General features: G+C 46.7%; 1 protein-coding gene across 1 annotated transcript in view; it reads left to right on the top strand.

Annotated features, from left to right (window-relative positions):
- LOC125427273 (protein lifeguard 3-like) overlaps window positions 1-21,721 on the top strand; it is a 47,446-nt gene that overhangs the window by 25,149 nt on the left and 576 nt on the right. The window contains exons 3-11 of the mRNA XM_048486472.1: window positions 3,591-3,685; window positions 5,253-5,317; window positions 13,784-13,837; window positions 14,859-14,909; window positions 15,391-15,430; window positions 16,197-16,234; window positions 18,320-18,407; window positions 19,372-19,467; window positions 19,918-19,971. Of these exons, the coding sequence (XP_048342429.1) occupies window positions 3,591-3,685; window positions 5,253-5,317; window positions 13,784-13,837; window positions 14,859-14,909; window positions 15,391-15,430; window positions 16,197-16,234; window positions 18,320-18,407; window positions 19,372-19,467; window positions 19,918-19,971 (581 nt within the window). The remainder of the gene's footprint in view (window positions 1-3,590; window positions 3,686-5,252; window positions 5,318-13,783; window positions 13,838-14,858; window positions 14,910-15,390; window positions 15,431-16,196; window positions 16,235-18,319; window positions 18,408-19,371; window positions 19,468-19,917; window positions 19,972-21,721) is intronic.

Genomic DNA, 21,721 nt, shown 5'->3' with positions numbered 1-21,721 from the left:
TTACCCCTTGCTCTCTGCATTAGGTGGAGCGGATCATTGCCTGAAAAATTTTACAGTGTAGATTGTTACAGTTATGACAGTTAACTTCGAAACAGGATTTTATTGGATTCCTGTATTTTTGGCTGGACAATCCACTCAACAACTTACACTTGTCTTTGATGCAATAACTGAACTTGCGATATTGACTCAACTATTTACTCAGAGCCAACACTTTTCCTCAGATTAGTTTATGGCTATATATGTGTGTGTTATATGGTTTGAATGATTGTTTGATTTATAGACCTGTTCCATTTACAAGATAGATATGTATGTACTAGCGGGCCCGGCCACGCGTTGCTGTGGCAATTGTCCTTCTCATCACAGTCTGCAACCCACACAGATGTCCATGCAGGTCCAATGATCCCCAGCATAGCCTTTTGGGGTGGTCAAATGGAATCCCTCTTTCCATTTTCAATGCACATTGTTATATGGTGGTGTCTTGTTTTTTTAGTATAAGGTAACCCTTCCCATTCCACAACGGAACTGTCCAGAGTGCGAATCCTGCTGTCTATGAGGCTGGTTGACACACACACAGTCACACTGGCTTGGAGTAAGGCAGAACTGGGGGGGCAAACAGGCTATCCCAGTCAGGCAGCAGAGGCTTGGGAGTGAGTGAGGCAGCTCAGATCAAGAGGCCAAGCTCCCTGGGTTCTTAAAGGGTCATTAGCCTGCAAAAGAAGCGTAGCCGGTGAGTGTTGGTTGCGCCTCCACCCCGCGGATTTTCTTAGAAAGAAAAAAGGCAGAACTCCAGCTCGCTTTTAGTAAAAGAGAGCTGTGGCGAATATGGGTGAGGAAGTGGGTAAGTGGTGGTTGAATGTGAGGGAGGGCAGAGTGAGGTGTGTGAGGATGAGATGGATGTGTATGAGAGTATGTGTGTTGTGTGGTAGCAGTGGGTGAGGCACAGAGAGTGAAAGTTACCTGCGTGTGGGGGGGGGGACCCCACCTGATGTCTCACATGGCAAAGTCTGTATGTGTTTCACTTCCACTCGTATTACCTACCAGTATTACCTATTTACTGTTTTCACTGCTCATCTCTGGCCATCTGCACGAACATTCTAAGGGCATACCAAGCCCTCAGGCCACAGACATGCTGCACGAACATTCTAAGGGTGACAGTTAAACACAGCCAGCTTCATGGCCTGGTGTGCCAGGAAAAAGATGTTTTACCTGGCTCAGGTATGGACTTTCGGCGATTTGAAGGTCCGAGTACCTGCCCGCAACAGGGAAGAATGTCCTGCAAAAATTTGGGGGCGATCCGTCCAGCAGCTTCTGAGGGAGACCATCAGGGACAAACACACGTTTAGATGTTTATATATAGAGATGTATATACTTGCAGCAAAGCCCTTTGTGGCGGAAATGCAATGGGCCCTGCGGGTGGGGGGGAGTGCTGGGTTTTACTGGGACCAAAGAGCCCCCCACCCTGCTCCTACCTGGTCCTGTGCCTTGGGAATGGGAGAGGTCAAGAAGATGTGGGCTGGGGTAGGTGGGAATGTCAGGATTGGGGGAGGTTGAAAAGGAGTGGCTTGGGGTGGGAGAAGGGTTGGAAGGTGATGCTTGTGGAGGAGGGTTTGGGGAGATGGGAGGCATAGGCACTGGTATGGGCACCCTGTTGGGTGGGGGGGGGGAGTGGAAGAGCTTATGGTGGAGCATGGAACAATGAGCAGCAAGGTGCCACTGCTGTGCTGACTTGGGTACCCTGCTGGGATGTGGAGGGAGGTGGGAGAGTTCCTGTTGGCATGTACCAGCCTGGGTGTCCTGTTGGAGTGGGAGGGGGAAGGTGGGAGGCCTTCTGCAGGGGCGCGGGGCAGCAGGTGCCAAGGAGCTATTACTTTGCCAGCCTGGGCACCCTGTTGTTGTGGTGTGTGTGTGTGGGGGGGGGGGGAACAGGAGAGCTTATCTGTCGTGTGGACAAATACTTAATTAGCAGAGTTAATGCAATAATGAGGCAGAGACCAGTTGCTTTACTGAAATAAAGTTTACTTACTACAGGGAAGGGAAACTTGGAATAAAAACAATAAACATCTTTCTTACTAGCTAGCACCAACAGCCAGCTTGCTGCTTAGACTATTACATGGCTACTAAGCTATGGATAGAGTGAACTGAACTGAACTGAACACGTGCAGAGTGAAGATATATCTAAAGCCTACAAAGAAGATATATCTAAAGCCTACGTGCAGACCTGCATGTAGCCCACCTAACCAATAGCTATCAATTACCTGGTCACTGACTTCTGACCTCACTAACTAATTAGCATGCAACAATTAACTCCTTCATTACTGAATTGTGTTCATGGCACTTGCCAAATCCTATCATTATCCCAGACTGTGGAGCAGTGGGCACCAAGGTGCCACTGCTCTGCCAGCTGGGATAGGCTGCTGGGGTTTTCTGTTGGGTTGGGGGAAGGCGAGTGTGGGAGGGCATGGAATGTTGTGATGCTCGCCCATTGGTTGGGGGTTCAACATTGCAGCACTTATTGGTTCGGATATAGATTTGTTACCACTGCAAGAAGAGTTGTGACTCACCAGTTTATTTTTTTTATTTATATTTATATATGAAGTTGTGAGTTACTACTTGCATCATCTTCATAGTCCACCCCTGGTATTCTCTACTTGTGTGTTGCTTCTGTACTGTTGTGCCCTCTTGTTTTTACTAAGCAGTGCTTGCATGACTTAAAAGGGGTATCAAAGAGGTGCAGATTTCTAGTTATTGCCATAATGAGAAGAGGCCAGATAAAAAAATGAAAGATGGGAATTATGAAAAACTACTATATTTTGGCAATAGATTGTTATATTACTGCACAGTAGCAATTATTGGTTTTTTATGCCCACCATGGTGGAGGAAGGGAGAACAGTTGACAGAAGGAAATGCACACCGATTCTTGTCTTTACATTTGCCTTTACATTTGCAGTGGTGTTCACAGTGCAATAGAGCATCCTTGCCATGTCATTGCTGGCCTTCGTAGAGGCAAGTTGCAGCAAGGTTTTAATTGCAAGGCTGCAGGGCTTTCTATTAGTAATTTAAAAACTGATAAACCAAACTGAGACTTGGGCATACTTTTTCACCCTATCTGCCTCACTTCCCCCGTCAACATAACTCAAAGGGACAGTTCCCCTGCTGTACCTGGAGAAAGTATTCCAAAAAAAGGCATAGTTTTCAGTCAGATTTTATGCCCAGGGTTCCCTGATGTTAAAGGGAAGAGGCGACAGGCAAGAGGGAAGGAAAGGAAGTAGGTTAGGGAATGGGACTTACGAGATTGGGTTAAGCCAAATGAAAAGTTAATTGATTGCACAAGAGTCAGCTCCAGAGCCATCCTATATCTTCCCTCCCATATCCTTCACAAGACAATCAGGTGCAGAACTACTTACTGGTTTCTGCTGACGTCTCTTTAAGGAAAGGGGTTGGTTTCTGAAAGAAGGGGCATGGTATATTTCTGAGGGCTCTGGACCACCATGTGACCAATGTAGCTATGGGCCTGGTATGGTGGAGAGTTCCTATTGCTGAAGGTAATCCTTCAAAGTGCCTTGATCAATATCAACACTTTATCTTGACAGGTGACGGCTATGACAATAGTGGTACAGAAGGGAATGAGGCCTTCAGTTCAGGAGACTGGGATAACAAGAAAATTCGACATGCTTTCATCCGCAAGGTAATTTTGATGCTGTGCTATGTGGCGCCATTGTGATCTCTTCTTCTCTCAAGGAAAATGGGCGCTATAATAGTCCAGTGCACACTATAATATCAAAGGGGAGAGTCTGGAAGGATCAGTCCTTGATACTCCACTGTGGAGCCCCTCCTTGTGTTGCTACAGAAGTACTACGTTGGTTTGGGGGAAAGAAATTAACTGTGATTACAAAGGGGGCCTTTGGAGTCTAGGGGCAGGAATTCCTATAGTAGAGTGACAATTAGGGTATTAATAGGGTCAACAAATAAGCCCAGTTTGTTTTTTTGTAAACTTTCTCCTTCTGTGCCTGGATGATCATTTTAAAGGCACAGGAAAGGGCACAAGCATTATGTGCCCATCTCCAAATGCTCAGATGAGAAACAGATGTGGAGATGTATCCTTGGTCTCCTGAATTACTAGCTTGAGTGTCTCATTTCAGTTTCCACTGTGTTGGACAAGAGTCAAGAAAGTGCTCCGGCAAAGATTTAGATCAGGGGTTGGCAACCTTTACCACTCAAAGAGCCATTTGGACCTGTTTTCCACGGCCCTGAAGATCTATCGAGCCGGAGAGGCGGCTTTGCACGGAGCCACCTCTGGTTTGGCCCCTCCACTCACCTTTTCTTCTAGCGCTGGGAGGCGGAGGCGCTGGGCAGGGAAACCTTCTCTGCTTGACAGAGCAGACAGCCGCCTGCTCCACGGGGCAGAGGGGGGATGGCAGCTGCGGCCTGCTCGGTGCCGCTGCCTCTCGCGCTGCGGGAGGCAGCGGCGCTGGGCAGGGAAACCCCCTCTGCCCACCTCCTCCGTGGGTCAGAGGGGGGATGACGGCTGCAGCCTGCCTGGTGCTGCTGCCTCTCACTCTATGGGAGGCAGCAGCGCCGGGCAGGGAAACTCCCTCTGCCCGACGGAGCAGGCAGCCACCTGCTCCGTGGGGCAGACGGGGGATGGCGACTGCGGCCTGCCCAGTGCTATCGCCTCTCGCGTTGCGGGAGGCAGCGGTGCCGGGCAGAGAAACCCCCTCTGCCTGATGGAGCAGGCAGCCTCCTGCTCTGTGGGGCTGGGGTGGTGGTGGCTGCAGAGATGGCAGAGCTGGGATGGCGGCTGCTCTGGAGGGACACGCCCATGCTATCCTCCAACCTCCAAGGGGTCAAAGGGCAGCGTGGGCATGTCCCTCCAGCCCCCCAGAACAGTGCTGGAAGGAGAAGTGAGTGGAGGGGACGTGAAAAGCAGCGCCCTCATGCACGGAGCCACCTCCGGTTCAGCCCCTCCACTCATCTTTCCTTCCAGCGCTGCTCTGGAGGGCTGGAGGGACATGCCCACTCTACCCTCCAACCTCCAGGCCATGCGGAGCCACAGTATAAGGCTGAAAGAGCCGCAGGTTGCAGACCCCTGATTTTGATAAAATCTGAGTCTCAGCCAAATAAGGATCTTGCTGTGGTGCTATCAACAGCATAGCTTGGGTCATAGCTCCCAGGCACTTCAAGTCCTAATGTCTGTGACAGTTTCTCATGTGCATTTTTGTACCCTTGCATTAACAACATGTCTTCCTATCCAGGTGTACAGCATCATCGCAGTGCAGCTACTTGTGACTGTGGGCATCATTGCAGTTTTCACCTTTGTGTAAGTTCTTTCTGTGGCCATTGTTTACTAGTCCTATTTTCCTAAGGCCAACTTACCTACAAAACTGTTTCTTATATCTGCCTGATAAAATAAAGGCATTTCAAAGAAACGATTTGTATTTTTTATGTGTCCAGAAGCTCAGAATAACAATTTTCCATCACTGGTATTAATTTTCCTGGAGTTAGCATTGTTATCACTGCTCTCTGAATAATGGTGGTAGCTCTGTTAAGTGTTCAATCATGACTGAAGTTATTACTACCTACCAGGAAAAAAAGATTTTGTCTTCTTTCAATTGCCTGCCAATAATAAAGCTTGTATGTCTTCCAACTGTATGTTTAATCGGCTGGTGCCAGTCTTCTAAATCTGTTGTAATGGTATATGGTGAACATGTCCAGTTTTGAAAGTGTTACCGTGGTGGCGAACCTTTGGCACTCCAGATGTTATGGACTACAATTCCCATCAGCCCCTGCCAGCATGGCCAATTGGCTGTGCTACGTGGCGCCATGGGAATTGTAGTCCATAACATCTGGAGTGCCAAAGGTTCACCATCACTATGTTAGCATTTAGTGGTAAGGGTGATCAGAACTGGAGTGTGAAAAGCAAGTTCTCAACATTTGCAGCAGAAGCTGACAATGCACAGCACTTATTGGCTGATGATGTATAATGTACCCATCTCCCACTTGGCCACAGAGCAAGTCTGCAATTTCAAAATTAATTTGACCAAATGTTCATATAGTTATCTAGAAGATGGAGTTAAAAAATGGACAGCTAGCCTGAAACATGTGTGACTGGACAAGAGGATAATTACTGGGGGACTTATTGGTATGTAAGTCTCTGCACAGTGAAGTCAAGAAGCTAGACTTAACCTCCAGGAATGAAATGCCCTAAAGTACATTGGAAGGCGACCAAACACTGTGATCATAGTTGCTACTAGTGCTGTTATCCCTGTTATCAAAATCTTTGTTGACTAGTCATATATGTTAACCCAATATAAATATATTTCAGTATACACACAGCAATAATTCTGAAGTATACTGTCATTGGATACATGCGCATTTAATCTTTAAGAGACACTCCTGCTTTTATCACATTGCAGACACCATGCTTCTTCTAAGATAACACTCATTTTCTCAAAGTACTTGATGCTAAACATAAATTATCCTTTCAAAATCTGTTGCTTGGTTAATTGGGAAGCCCTATTTTGGTTGATCAACAGTGTTTGAATTATTCCGACTGTACATATGTATGCATGAAGCTGCCTTATACATACCTCAACTGTAGTAATGCACTGCTGACCCAGCAGCACCGTGGTAATTCTGCGACGTTGGGGCCCTTCAATGGACCCTCTCTCCCAGCCTTACTGAGGTGCAGCACAGCACCCCTCCTCCTCATCCCACCAATGAGTCCACCCGGGTCATGGAACTGTCTGGCTCAGTCACCTTTGGTAGCTTAGGGACAATGAGTCTTGCCCCCCAAGGTGAGGATTAAGGCTCCAGACAGCTTACAGCTCCTCTCCTTGCGTAGCTAGGTGGGATCATGCATCCCACATAGTGATCTCAGGTCTCTCCAGTCTCCCGCTCATCTCCCTACCCACCTCTCCTTTACAGCATACAGTGAGAGCCCTAGTACAAGGTGCAGAGACCAGCCTGGGAGGCAGGAGTTGCTCACGGATCCACGAGAATCCCGGCGCCCTGTGGCTGGCGCTCTCCGCCAGATGGAAACCTTCCTCCAGCGTCTAGCCCCTATTCCTTAGCGGCGACCCTGCAGGGTTGACCCTGGCTAGTGCGGCAGAACCACTGGGAATGCAGGGCCTCACCTGCTCACGTTAAAGCCTGGGAAGGGGGCGGCGATACAGAAGTCCAGCTGGATCCGAGCGCGTCCAGGGACCACCACGTTTGGCGGTATAAGCCTGTCCCTCTGGATCGGAAGCATCCAGAATGCCCATGGCGTCCTACGGACGCACTCCTCGTCAATGGAACACGCGGTGAGTATAGGAGCTTGCAAAAGCAGGGCTTACCAATGGCAAACCGTTGAAGCCGAACTGAAAGCGTTAGCGAAATCACGGCGGGAGGTCCCACGTAAAGAGAGGAGCTGCGCCAAATTGGATTTGAGAGATTGAAGCTCAGTGTCCATGGGTACACCCAGAGGGGACATTGAATCTTGGGACTGGGAAAACATCGCCAGAGCACTCTTCCGCTTTGAGCTTCGTAGCGCCCGATGCCGGCTGCTACTGGCGGTAAGGACAATGTTTTGTCGCCATCATGCCTGCAGACCCTCGGCTCCCTTGCCTTAGGCCGCCCTCCCTTCCCGATCTTTCACCTTCAATTTCAACCCGGAATTTTCTCTATCCCTTCGGTGGGTATGTCCTCCTTCTGCCCCCCTCATCCTTCACCGCATTTCAAATCTCCCAGAAGCTCAGCCGCCTCTCCCCAACTCCGCCTTCATTTTTCCGAAGCCACTGCACCTCCGTCAGCGCCACGTAATGCGGCGCGGTTTCAAAACTCTACGCCGAGCGTATTAGCCCCGCGATCACAGAAGAAAGAAACCCTGGCGGAGGAAGGCGATGCGAGATTCTTGCATTTATTGGCCGTCCACTTCCCGCAGATACTGAGGGGAGGGTGGCGTCGTCCAGTAAGGTTATCAAATTAGCCATATAAGCTACCAACATACATCGCCTGGAGCTCCATAGCAAAACAATGTCACGGGGCAGTAGGAGTCCGCCTAGCCCCTCGGCATTGCAGGGGCATGCTGGAGGCCATCGCAAGGAACCACCTAATGGTTCCAGATGGCTAGAAGACCACCTTTTCGCGTACTCCCTGAGCCCTGCACAATTTGTGAGATCTGGGAAAGCGAGTTCCGCCAGCAATGCTTAAGCTATGGAGACAGCCCGCCTCCATTGGCGCCTACACCACGCCCATACAGCTTCTGGCCGGTACTATTCAGCTGGTAACCCCAACAATCAGATCACCGTCCTGCCGGTGTACCCATACGGTGCAGCCTCTAGATGCATACCTACAAGAGCGTTTTTTGAGAAGTCCCAATGCACCCGGACAGCCAGCCCAAAGTTTTTCCCTAGCACCCGGCAGAAGCCTCCAAAGGAGCCCTATGCTGAGGTTGCTTAAGCTTGGGCTCCAGGGAGGCCCTCAAAGAGGCAGATTGACGAGGGAGGCCCAGGAGGCGAACTCCTTAAGCGCCCTGGCCAGGGAGAGCATGCCTCCGCTGGAGTGCATAAAAGCGTCCACAGGCCTAGGAAGGAACCAGGCTGGCCGACATGCTCAAAGCTTACCCGGGACAGCCGGGTCTTTTCGCCCATCAAGCCCAGCCTTCCTGAGCAATTACGCCGCCCTCTCACGCTGCCATGAGGCAGCCAGAATGAAGTGTTTCAATTCACGGCAAAGTGGGACATTTCGAGGAGGAATTGTAGGCGCTGCCAGTGAGGGCCTACAGCCCTGGCGGAGAGGTCTCTCCCCAGAGGCGAAGACCCCCAGGAGAATCCTAGAGGCAGGCGCTCCCAGTACCCGCTGGGAGGCCAGCGCCGGGCATCTCCCAGCCAGGAACCAGATCAGCACCTCAAGCCCCTTCCCCGGAGCTCCCCATGGGATCTTAAGCCATGCTCCAGCTCAGTTATGAGTGATCCCATCCCCACGCGGGGACCATTAGGCTAGTCTTGCCAAAGCTTCCGCCATGCTGGACAGGGGTTGTTCATCATCCCAGAAGTCATGCTAGGCCCCATGCACCAGGGAGCCATCCACATCCAAGTATGGACCGACATCCATAGAGAACTGCCAAGGATTCACCCTGAACACCCTGCCTCCTATGCTCTCACTTGGAGTCCTGGCAAATCTAGAAGTTCAGCTAATCCTAAAATCTAGGTTACTTTCGCTCCCCCTCTACGTCTACTTCGCCTTCCTGCTCTGCTAGCCCCTTCTACTTTCCAAAGTCCGCAATACCTCCTTGAATTGCCCCCCCAGAATGGCTTGCAGCATTTTCAAAATCTCTGCAGAGTCCACAGTCACTGAATTGCAGCAGAAGAAATGCTTGTGCAGAGGGACTACCGTTTTAGACCCTCCTCCAGAATGCCCCATAGCCAATCTACCACAGGACAGTAGAGGCATGCCAGAGGAAGATGCTCCGCTGTGGCCTTAAGCCAAAAGGTCCCTCGTGAAGAAGAAGCCCCCTTGGCCTCTCAGCTGCTTAAAGGTTCAAACCGGATCTCATAGCCTCTGGAAGCCTGTACAAAGCCAGCAAGCTCAAAGCTCCCAGTGGCAGCAAAATCGTCCAGCACCTCAGAGGCAAAATCTCAAATCAGAGTTGCAATCCTCCTCGTTCACCGTTGCTATATGTGCTCTGTATGCCTACTTCTTATGGCTGTATGTCTTGCCACCTTTCAAAGAGACCCTAAAGTTTTTTTTCCCCCTCATAGGGGGGGATTTTTCCATTGTTCCCACAAGCTATATGCTCTTATTAGCTTCAATTAAAGTTTTCTCCTTCCTGATTATGTACCCAGTACCTTGAGGCTTAGCCCATTACAGCATCCGCCATGTAAGCCATAGGACTGGCTTCGTCGTGCTCCCCAGGATACCCGATGGGACCCATAGCTTCAAAGCCGCCTCCATCTTAGTTTTAGGCAACCTTCAAAGACTTTTTCTTCAGAGCTCTCTCCTTGAGGAGACGCTTGCCATGCGTCCATCTGGGCCTACACTTGCCACATTTAGTAGGCGTGGCTTGAAGTTTACATCTGGAACCAAGATCCTGTTTTCAGCCATTGCTCCCACATTCTCTGCTGGCTCCCTGGCTAGTCCCACAGTGCCACCAGGGGGTCTCTCAGCCACCCTATCTTACACAGCCTCCGCTGTAGCAAGGGGGTGGGAAGCCGAGCTCAAATGACCAAGAGTCCCTTCTACGGGAGGGGAAGGTGGAGGCCCGGCTTCCAAACCCTTCCCCCTGCCTTCCTTTCTGCACGCCCTCCCACCTCTTTCCTAATGGGCTGGTAGCACCCCCCCCACCTCTAGATCTAGGATCCCAGCCAAAAGGTTTTCTTACAAAGAGCCCTCTCAAATTGCTAAATTCATTGATCAAACCTCAAGCCCAGAGCTTCCTTTTTCTTTGCATCTTTCTCGTCTTTTCCCTGGATGCTATATTCGATATGACTATAATTGTAGATTGTTCAGAGTTGCTTTGCAAAAAAACCCACACCTTAGGCCGGTGGTTAGGATTGTTTACAAAACAGGCTTATCCGACCTGGATATGACCTCTCCCTTCTCCTAGAAGCCTTGGACGAGCAATTCCTGCCTTGTATCTCTTGGCCTTGAGATGTTACCCAGAGTGATACGTTTGGCCGAGATGGAGATAGCTAAGCTACTTAGCGAAAGCTTGGCCAAGACAAGCAGAAGAAGGGAGTGGATTCCCCTGTCGGTAATCAAGGTCTCATCCAGCAGACCATATCCAAAGTGCTACTCTTCTCTATTCTCTATCTATCAAAAGTTACCGCCCCCCCCCCCCCCCACTCCAGGGGCTCGAGACTTTCCATTGTCATCTATAAGAGCCAGTTAACTCAGCCAGCGCCTTAAAGGCCACAGAAGCATTAAGCTTGTTTTTTTTTTTTTCTCTTCTATACAGGAGTCCAGCTTTCATGCCATACTGGGACCAGCCCCATCCCGGAGAAGGGGCCAGGGCCTCCCCTGGAGGATCCGACCCACGCCCTTCCCCTGTTAGAGAGGAGCCCGATCACTGGCAGCCTGGGCCAGAGATGGGAGGGACCTCTCTGGAGACAATTACACCCATTCTTCCCTTGAGATGCCAGCCCTGGCTGCCCCCCCAGAATGGCAGCCCTGGGCCAACTTATGGCTCAAGGTTGGCCTTTGTGTGTCAGCTGCTCCTCATCTACAGCCCGCCATTCTCTCTCCCTCTCCTACACGCCCCTAGCTGGAAACTTGGAATTGCAGCCAGGGACATTCCCTGATAAGATCCCAACCCTTGGAACTCTCCGCTGTTGTTCTCAGCCCGGCAGATGTATTGTTGGAACAAGCCTTGTAGCACCACCAGCTGCTTTCGTGGAATCGCAGAACCTGCAATGCTAAAGAGACTATCGAGTAAGCTCTCCCTGTCGCTCTTGAGAGAATCCATGGACTCTAGCGCCCATGCGGCTCTGTAGCTTTGGTAGTCAGAGCCAAGCCAAAGAGCCATGCATTGGACAATTATGCAACCTTGCGGTTGCCTTCCTTCCATACATCATCAGCCCCCATGTATGTCGTTTAGCCATGTTTGTAATTGTTTAAATTTATTTACCATGCCTAATTTTTTGGAAGTTATGTTATTTGTACATTGTACTGCATTTCACGCCTGTCTGTCTGCGGGGACTCTCTGCTACCCAGGCTCCACCCCAGAGACGGGCCAGTGTGCCGCCGCCCGCTCCATCTGCCTTCGATCCCTCCTGCTCCGAAGCGATGGTCAGTGCCCTCTCTCAAAGAAGCCAGACCTATCTCCCTTACAACTTCCCTTGTAGGAGCCCCCCCAGGACTTATTTCCTGTAACACCAAGACCTATTGGCCGGCTGGCCTGTGCCTTCTGAGAAGCCCATCAATTCCTACCTCCACATTACTCCTAGACTCCCACAGCCTCCAGGAGACAGCAGGAACTTTCGTCAAAGCGACCCTATGAACAATCATTGCAGCTATTGATTACTTATTGTTATTACATCACCAAAGGTTGCTTGAGGATGTGTACATAGTATGTATTGCTGAAATCTTTCTGAAATGTAATTTCCCAATTGAATTCCTTATAAGAAATCTCGTAGGCTGCAAGAGTTGTATCTAATCCCAAGGAATTATGATGTTTTGCCCCCATTGGTGGTCAGCCCTCCACTGGGGCTACAGCTGCGGGAGGAGGATGGTTGAGATTATATTGTACAGCTCTGCATTGGATTTAGTGTAATTGCCTCGTTATCGGATCTTGTTTACGTTCAATTATTGTATCTAATATTGCCTGTAGCATTATTGTACAGAAGCCCCTCAATTTCCCTTACCCACTTAACCAAAGTTCCTAATGTACACAGCAGCAGCTTGGTCAACCCATCCAGACAATGGCGGAGGAGACAAGCGTCCCCTTTAAATGCCCCTTAGCATTTGGTCCCCTTTTCTACGTCTTAAAAGGAGAGATGTAGTAATGCACTGCTGGCCCCAGCAACACCCGTGAGTAGAGCCGTTAGAACCAATGGACCCTCTGGCCTTGCCTGGTGCTTTGCACCCCCACTCCCTCATCCCCCACCATGAGTCCACGGGTCATGAACTTCTCCCAAGCTCAGTCACGGTAGCAGGGACAGTGGTCTTGCCCCAGGTGAGATTAGGCTCAGGCAACTACGCTCCACACCTCTCATGCGTAGCCAGGTGAGATCATGCATCACCTCAGTGATCTCAGGTCTCGGTCTCCATCATCCTCCCTACCCACACCTCCTTTACCGCCCCTGGCCCAGAACCCTAATACAAAAGATTTTAGAGACCAGCACAGGCAGAGTTATCCAGGATCCAAAGATCCCAGCGCTTCCTATGGCTAGCTCTCCATCAGATGAAACACTCCTCCAGCGTCCTGCTTCCTATTCCTTAAGCGGCTGACCCAGCCCTGCGGGGTTTGACTACATCAACCTGAAGTTAAACTGAATGCACATAAAATGTACAGTGTAAACCTGATATTTGTTTAACATGTGTTAAGTGATTCTCATGTGACTTCCAATGCATTTACAGCTTAATGTGTGATTAAAACCCCACATTTATCCAAGTAGTAGTCCTCAACTTCATATGTCAAGTGAGTGCACATCAGCTTTTTCTTACAGACGTATGGATTTACATGTAGGGTGTATACATGTGTATGTATTCACTGTAGAGTGTGTACAGGGCTAGTGATAGCTCTATCAAGGTCAGTATTGTCTATTTGGACCAGTAGTGGCTCTCTTGGTACTCAGGTAGAGTCTTTCACATCAAATATTGCCAGATTCTTTAAAATAAGGATGTCAGGGATTGAACCTGTGACATTATCACAAATGATGTACCAGGTATGATAAACTTTGACACACACCCCCTCCAAATAACTGTATCCCTGGTCTACTTAACTCCATGATGGTCACCAGCATACAGAGCAGCTCAGAGATTGGAATTTTCTGCTGTATGATCACAGCTCCTAGATTGCTTTGAAAGGGTTGAGTGGCACACTGAACACTTGTGCTTTGGGAGGGAGAAAGGTGCTCTGGCGTCCCTGTTCTTTAGAACACCTGGTCCTATTATTGTGTACTTAAAACTGCATTATTCTAGACACCGCAGTTGCATGCATCTCTTCATGGTTTGGACTGATTCCACAGGGCCAATACCTGGAATTTAAAAGGAAGTGATAGTTTCTGTTTGCTGTCTATAGGCTGAAATTGGGGATGCACAGTAAGTACTGATTCTCCTTCTGTATCTACTTCTGTCTCCACAGCACCCCTGTAAGCAGTTTTGTGCGAAGGAATGCTGCTGTGTATTATGTGTCTTAGTGAGTATTTCCTTTTCCTTCTTTCAGTGCAGCTGCCAGGTGTCTGAAGGCCCACTGAGGTGACCCCGAGCCATATGCTTATTCCCAGGCTGTCCTCCTCACTGCTCTACCAGCAGTTGGAAGTCCTTTGGAGGGGGTTGGAGGTGGATAGAGGCTGTTGGAAAGGATGCAGATGATCTCAGGATTTCTTGGGGAAGGTCTATCTCCTGCCTAAGAACCATACACACCTGTGACTTTCTGTTAGCAATAATGTTTTACAATGCCTCTGCTGTCAGAGGTATCAAGTGATTGATAAAAATCACCTCTTTGCATGGCCATGCATTGCACGCGACTACCTTCCCATACTGCTGCGTGCGCACTATACTGTGCCTGCCAGTGATGGCTGAGCTGTGGATGGGCATTGTTAGCTGCCTTCTGACATGACTGGAGGCGAGAAGGAAAAACCATATAGGATTCTCTCCCTAAAGTCAGAAGCAGTGTATTGCCTTAACCACATATTAACCACACTGCAGAGTCTCCTCTTCGCTTGACCACTGTGTTGGACAATAGAGAGCACAAGAACTATCCTGGGCATGATTACCTGGGAGAAAGAACCACAGGACCCACTGGGCCTTACTTTTTTCATAGGATGGGGCTGCAAAAATCACCTCTGTTAGGCAAAAGGAGAAAAAAGCTTAAAGAGATTCACTCTAGTCCTCTCATGCATACAGGTGTGGTGGAACAAAGATGGCAGGAGAAGCAGTGAGAGTGGGCAAGCTCAGCTCTGCAAAGATGGGATGTGCAGAGAAAAAGCAACAGAGACAAATATTCTCCTTGAGGCATGGGTGACAGTAATCGGGACTGGTGTGCCACCGCACCCTAAAGGCCTCTGTATGCTGATCATAAACACACAGTTAGCTACTAGATGACCCATAAGTTTTCATAGGCTAATTCTGTGCATCTGGAATCGTTGTATGTTTGGGAGCAGCCTGATATGAGATCTCACTACAGTTTAAAAGATTATCTTGCTTTCTTCCCTCAGTGCTGTATTCCTGGTCACGTATCTGGTGTTGGTGTGCTGTGAAGGTCCACGGTGAGTATGTTTGCTAACTTGTCATGCCAGGATCCAAGGGAGGTTAAGTGGATGGCTCCGTGTGGCAATCAGGCAGTCTGGAAAGACTTCTGAGCGCAACCGTTCCCAGAATACCCTTTTCCTAGATCTCCTGCAGGTGGCTTGGTGTCAGGGGCATAAGGCCATAGCATGGTTTTGGAAATGTGAGGAGCACGTGGGGAGGACTGATGGAAGTGAGAGGTATAAAGTGTTCCTTTTTGGATAATGGGAAAGTGCTAATGGGGTGAGGGCTAGACTAGCCATGAAACAACAGGCAGTGTGCTATTTTTCTGCTTCTTATCTCTAACATTTAAAAAAGAGAAGGTGCATCAGTGGGGAAGGGAGATGTCATTTGGAATTGGTGCTTGTGGTGGCAAATGGTTGGCTAGCGCTGGGAGGATTTGCCTGTTGCACTTGTTCTAAAATGACACCCCTCTTTGAAATGTTCCCATTTGTTCTCCAGGAGACGCTTTCCATGGAACATCATCCTTCTGTCTATCTTCGTAAGTAAATGTTTTGCTGTGGGACTTGGGTTCAGTAATGCAGTCAGATGAAACTTTCTGTGGTGTGGAAAGAAATATTTTGGATGGACCCCAGAGTTAAAGAGTGGCTTTAGCTATTTGGATCTGTTTAACTGTAGAACAATGGCCAGAACTCCAAAAAAACTCTATGTTAGACTATCTGCCATGTCTTAAAACTTACATTTCACCCTGGCAAATGATTTGTATGTCAAACCATTTTGCTTGTGTCGAATCCATTGGCTGTTTTTGATGCACACCCTGTCTAGATCTAGCGATGATATGAAGAACTTATTGTTCCTTACCAGATTTTCCCCCAGTGCTTAATATCTTATCTGTCAATTCTGGAGACAGTTTATTGCTCTGCTAAACAAACATTTGGGGCAATTCAGTCAATAATTATTGTTTGGAGATCATATCCTGTAAAAATAACAGGATCACTTTCTCTGTGGTTCGTATTGTCCTAAGTAGTTGACAACAGTATCCTGGTTATGGGATTCTTGTCATTGTCTTATTTATTGTACTATTTCTCATGAGTGAACATATTTCATAAGGTCAGTTGCAAAAAGAAAGTGTGAAAAATTCTCCCTTATTTGGAGGCTGGATGAATCTGAGTCTGTTCGCTAGATGTGGTAGAACTAAAGCTAGTTTGACTATGCATTGGGGGTTATTGAAGATCGTGTTGATGATTGTGATGTAGTGGCAGACAGTAATCTATTGGTCATCGTTGTCTGTTTATCTTTTCCTCTAGACACTGGCTATGGGTTTCATGACAGGCGCCATTTCTAGGTAATGTCCAAAAGTTCCTTCCTTTAATGTTCTTTTTGCTTGCTCTCTAGCAGTTAAGACTTTGGGCTCAAAGTTAGAGGGGGTATTATGAATGTTGGTTTAGTGGGAGGCTATGCTGGAATTGTATTAAGTCTCCACTTGTTAAAAAAGGCAAGAATGTCCAGTAATTAACATCTAGAAATGGTTAAATGGAACAGAAAAAAAGCCTGTTGTTTTGCTTGCAAGTACTCTTCATTCAAGTTCTAACAGAAAATCATTTTCTGAACAAATGCTACTACTGATGCGGGGAGGCAAACTTGGCACTACAGATCATTAGGTTTTATACACAGGTTTATTGAGCTGATGGCTATGTCATGGTCTATAGATTGGTATACAGTAGATGAAAGGAGACTAGTGTGGATGATATTTCTATGCTCAGGTTCCTGTAATTCAGAATATTTTTTCTAGCAAGTTACAAAAGTCAGTGAGGTCAGACTTCATTAAAGTCTGTTGTACTAAAACTGAGCAATCTCAAGTTCAAATTTCTTCTTGCCGTGAAACCTACTGGGTAACCTTATAATAGCTATTTTTCCTCAGCCTAACATACTTCACATGTTGATTTTAAGAATAAAATGGAGGTTGAGAAATGTCTGTATACTTCCCAGAGCTCCTTGGGAAAAGGGTGGGATAATAATGCACCAAAACAGAATTTAGGTATTTTTTGCTTTGGCTTTCTTCCCAAAGGGGGCCTAAAACAACTTACAACAATAAAAATACACTATTCACATAAAACTATAAACATCAAAACAGCAGCACAACAGCAGACTACCTCTTGGTTGGTCCTGACTCCCATGCTGGCTCTTCTGAAGATTTGGATTAGGAACTTTGGACCAATAGCCACCGGACCAAGAACACTTTTGTTCTTGCTTTTCCACTTGGGCCCAAGGCTTCATACTTCTGACCATGCCAAAGCTTTATAGGTACCAGAATAAGAAGGAGTTCTTAGCAAGACAGTGCAGTCACTAAGGATGCTCCTGCACTCTTTCCCTCTCTCAGCAACTAGCTCGGAGAGCAATTTTTGTTAGAGGCTAGAGGTCTGTGGGCGCAAGTTATGCCTCCCCCCCCCCCCCCCCATATTTGCAGCTGCTCCCTCTCTCCCTTTAGGTTCCTAACTAAAAAACCAGGTAGCACTGCAGAGTCATAACTATTATTTAAGGAGTAGTTCTGATAAAGGCATTTGAGAGTGTTGAACGTGCTTGCCAAGGTTCTTGTTGGTCAAAGCCATTCTGGCCACCTGCAGCTTTCTCCATTGTATCATCTGTAGCTCTCTTTCTGTTTGAGAGCTTATTGGATTCCTCAATTTACAGCAAATATTCTCATTCTAGCTCCAATCCAGTCTACACTGGGAAATGTGTGAGTTATCCTGAAAGGAAGCTCTCTCTGTGTCTTGTTTTGTGGGAGAGGGGGTAAGGGAGACTGGTTGGTGCTCTCAGCCACTAGTATACAGGCTACCTCTAATGTTGTTGAACAGAAAATATAATATTAAAACTTATTCCACTTTTGAAATGTTGCAATTTTGATTCTACAAACTATTAGGTGTTTTTTTAAAAGAAATGATGTTCTTCCAAACAAATGTGCTTGGGGTTTGGGATATGAAAAGTTCCTTTTAGTTATCAAAGCAGGATTAATGATGTTCTTTTGTGATATGCTAATTAGTGAGTGTGTATAAATTCTCTTGACAATATGTTATAAGGATGCAATTCACCTTGTCTTTTGCCACTGGCTCTGTAATGCTAAGTGTAGTATAGTGGTTAAGAGTGGTGGATTCTAATATGGAGAACCAGGTTGATTCCCCACTCCTCCATGTGAGGGGTGGACTCTTAACTGGTGAACTGGATTTGTTTTCCCACTCCTACACATGAAGTCTGTTGGTTGACCTTGGACTTGCCGCAGTTCTTTCAGAACTCTCTCAGCCCTCAGTGTCTGTTGTGGGGAGAAGAAGGAAAGGAGTTCGTAAACCTCTTTGAGAAATGTGGGGTATAAATCCAAACACTTCTTCTAAAAAAAATCTCCAAGTGAAATAAATCTTTAAATCTTCATTTGCAGTTATTATAATACAAGAGCTGTTCTCCTTGCTGCGATAATCACAGCCATTGTTGCCTTTATAGTCACCATCTTTTGCTTCCAGACCAAGGTGAGTGTCTGTTAAGACTGTAGGATTTGCATATAATACTGTCTCCCAATTGCTTTAAGTGTGTCGCAAATACCTTGAGGAATTTCTCATCCTGCATTTCTTTGGGAAATTCTCATCCTTAATAGATGAGAATGCCAGGCTTCCTGTGAATTCAGTGTTGTTTTTACCCTGATCACATAACTTCAGTGCACCAGTGGTGTAGTGGTTGAGAGCAGGTCCAATTCTAATCTGGAGGAACAGGGCTTGATTCCCTGCTCTGCAGCTTGACCTGTGGAGGCTTCTCTGGGGAATTCAGATTAGCCTGTACACTCCCACACACGCCAGCTGAATGACCTTGGGCTAGTCACAGCTTTGCAGAGCTCTTTCAGCCCCACCCACCTCACCGGGTGTTTTGTTGTGAGGGGGGAAGGGAAAAGAGTTTGTTAGCCCCTTTGAGTCTCCTACAGGAGAGAAAGGGGGGATATAAATCCAAACTCCTCTTCTTCTTCTTCTTCTTCTTCTTCTTCTTCTTCTTCTTCTTCTTCTTCTTCTTCTTCTTCTTCTTCTTCTTCTTCTTCTTCTTCTTCTTCTTCTTCTTCTTCTTCTTCTTCTTCTTCCTCCTTCTTCCTCCTTCTTCCTCCTTCTTCTTCCTTCTTCTTCCTTCTTCCTTCTTCTTCCTTCTTCTTCTTCTTCCTTCTTCTTCTTCTTCTTCTTCTTCTCTTCTTCATCAATTGGTATTCTCATTTGCTATGCTGCAAGGCTTGGTTTTTAACTTTTCAGGTTCATAGCCCATGTGGCTATGAAGACAAGCCTGAAAATGTCTGGGCGACTGTAACTTTGTGTGTGATTCTCAATATTGTAGAACAGGCAAACCCTTGAAGTCTTCTGTGGGAGGTAGGTTGTGGTATACAGTAGAGTGGGTATTGTGCTGTTTGCATCTCTTCTCCCCAGCTTCTCTTAACGTATGTGTCTGTCTCATTGGCAGGTTGATTTTACATCCTGTACTGGCTTGTTCTGTGTGTTGGGCATTGTTGTCATGGTGACTGGGATCATCACTGCAATTGTCCTGTCCTTCAAATATGTAAGTATCTAACAGTGAATCCTGAAGGGCCTGGGAGAGCCATTCCAGTCCTAGTGGCTGTTCTGGAAGTGACACTGCAGTTTTTCCTTATGGCTGTAACCAGTAGAGAGAGAGAGAGAGAGAGAGAGAGAGAGAGAGAGAGAGTGTAGAAGTTTTTGTGTCACTGAGTCTGACGGTTGAAGCAGAATGTGTATTCTTCCATAATATTACTTTTTAAAAATGATTGTAGCCATTGTCTGCCACAGTGGAAGTTCTCTTATGATTGAGAAGTTTTGAGTGGCTAATACTGCTAACTTTACTCTTAAAAATAGTTTAATCTCTCCATCCCTCTGAATGTGCTTTGTCATTTACATTTACTTTCTGGCCATTATTGCCCTTTATGCCAAAATAAGAGGTCTAGAAAACCTGCTAAATGAAGGCACAACTCACTAATTGTCTTCTCTTTTACAGATTTACTGGCTCCACATGCTGTATGCAGCCATTGGTGCAATTGTTTTCACCCTGGTTAGTAAAGAGTTTCTACTGGACCATTTTGTGGAAGGACAGGTGGCTCATGTAGAGCTGTTGCTTGGTCTATCACAAGGGCTTGAGGCTGGCCACAGGACTGTAGAATAGGTGGAAGGGTTTGACCGTATCCTAGTGCTGTGCTCCCATTTGTTGTTCTCTTTTTCCTGCCCTTTCCAGCTGTTGCTCACCCTTAAAGTTGCATGTGGACTCTCCCTTCTTTCCAGTCTAAGAGGTCTTTGCTTTCAAATTAGGGCAGTAAATACCCCATGCATAGCCTAAGTATATATTATGTATAGGGCACTCTTTTTATATCTTCCAGCATTTAAAGAATCATTGGCTCATTGTGGTGTGTTGTCATAGTGCATAAGCACAGGGCAGAACTATGGCAATTTAACATGTAATTCTGTCCCTTCAATATAAGGGCTTTTGCCTTGCCAGTTAAAGGCAGTTCTAACTATCACAGTTGATCATGATGTAGTTAAATATGAACCTTTTGATGTTAATGGAGGAAGTTTGTTAATTTGATCAGAAATAGTGGCTATTTAGCACTGTAGAAGTCAATAAGGTGTATACGCCTTAAGTGATACTTGGATATTGCAAGTCAAAAATGAAGAAAACTGAATTTAGGTCTGTGAAATGATGATGATCCAGGAAAGCTGAAGAGATGGGGGATGTTGGTGCAGGTGAAGCTGGAATATCCACTTTACTATTCTTACCTACACTTGCAACATAGATTAATTCAGGTTAGTCCACGAGATTTAAGTGAATACTTCAGTTTAATGTCGTGCCTGACCTCATTTCATTAATATCCATAAACACAATACCTTGCAAGGTTTGTTGTTTTGAATTACTCTCCAGTATAATTTTTCAAGAGTGACATATAAAGAACTTTATGTTTTCTGTAATTTAAATTATTTGACTGGGAACTTATAACTTGAAACATTTTGCAATTAGTTTAATAACAAAAGTGCTTGTTAGGAAGTCCAGAAGTTAGAAAACTCAGAAGTATGTGGGGAATTGTCAGGGAAACAATTACCTAAAACCTACTGAATGGAAGTAAATGTAATGGGAGATGAGGTGAAACGTTGGAAGGTAAAGGAGGAAAATCTTGGTTGGACTTGTGTGTCACTGTATATTAGAAAATTACTAGGTAGAGTCATGGCTGCCATTGTGCATGTTCAAGGGAGTAGAGATTTATTTATTTATTTTTATTTGTATCCTGCCCTATCCCTGCAGGACTCAGGGTGGGTCACAACACAAACTTAAAACAATCATTAAACATTAAAATATAGCACCCCAATACATAAATTAAATCAAATTAATAATAAAGACTAAGCACCAGTCTAACAGTCAAAAAGCAATGGCATTAAATGATCTCCCCCCACCCACCAGAGACCAAACAAGATGATCTACTACATTCAATCTGGCTGGCTAGTTAGGAAAGGCCTGGTGGAACAGCCATGTTTCTGCAGGCCCTGCTGAATTGCCACAACTCCTGCAGGGCTCTGACCTCACTTGGCAGTTTGTTCCACCAGGCTGGAGGTCCCTGGATTTTTGTAACTTGTACGTACAATAAATAGAGATATTGATTCAAGAAGGTGTGTTTCCCTCTCACATACTGCAGTTTTGTAACACATGAATTAGTCCCTTGAGTTTAGGTTTTGGTTTGTATAGCCAAGAAGAGCAGGAAGAATGCTTTATTATTGGTTAATCTCTTGGAGCGCACAACTAGCTGCTTTCTCTCTTT

Source organism: Sphaerodactylus townsendi, linkage group LG02 (assembly GCF_021028975.2).
Source record: "Sphaerodactylus townsendi isolate TG3544 linkage group LG02, MPM_Stown_v2.3, whole genome shotgun sequence".
Lineage (NCBI taxonomy): Eukaryota > Metazoa > Chordata > Lepidosauria > Squamata > Sphaerodactylidae > Sphaerodactylus > Sphaerodactylus townsendi.
Note: the sequence above shows the minus strand (reverse complement) of the source record. Positions and strands in the feature narration are given on the sequence as shown.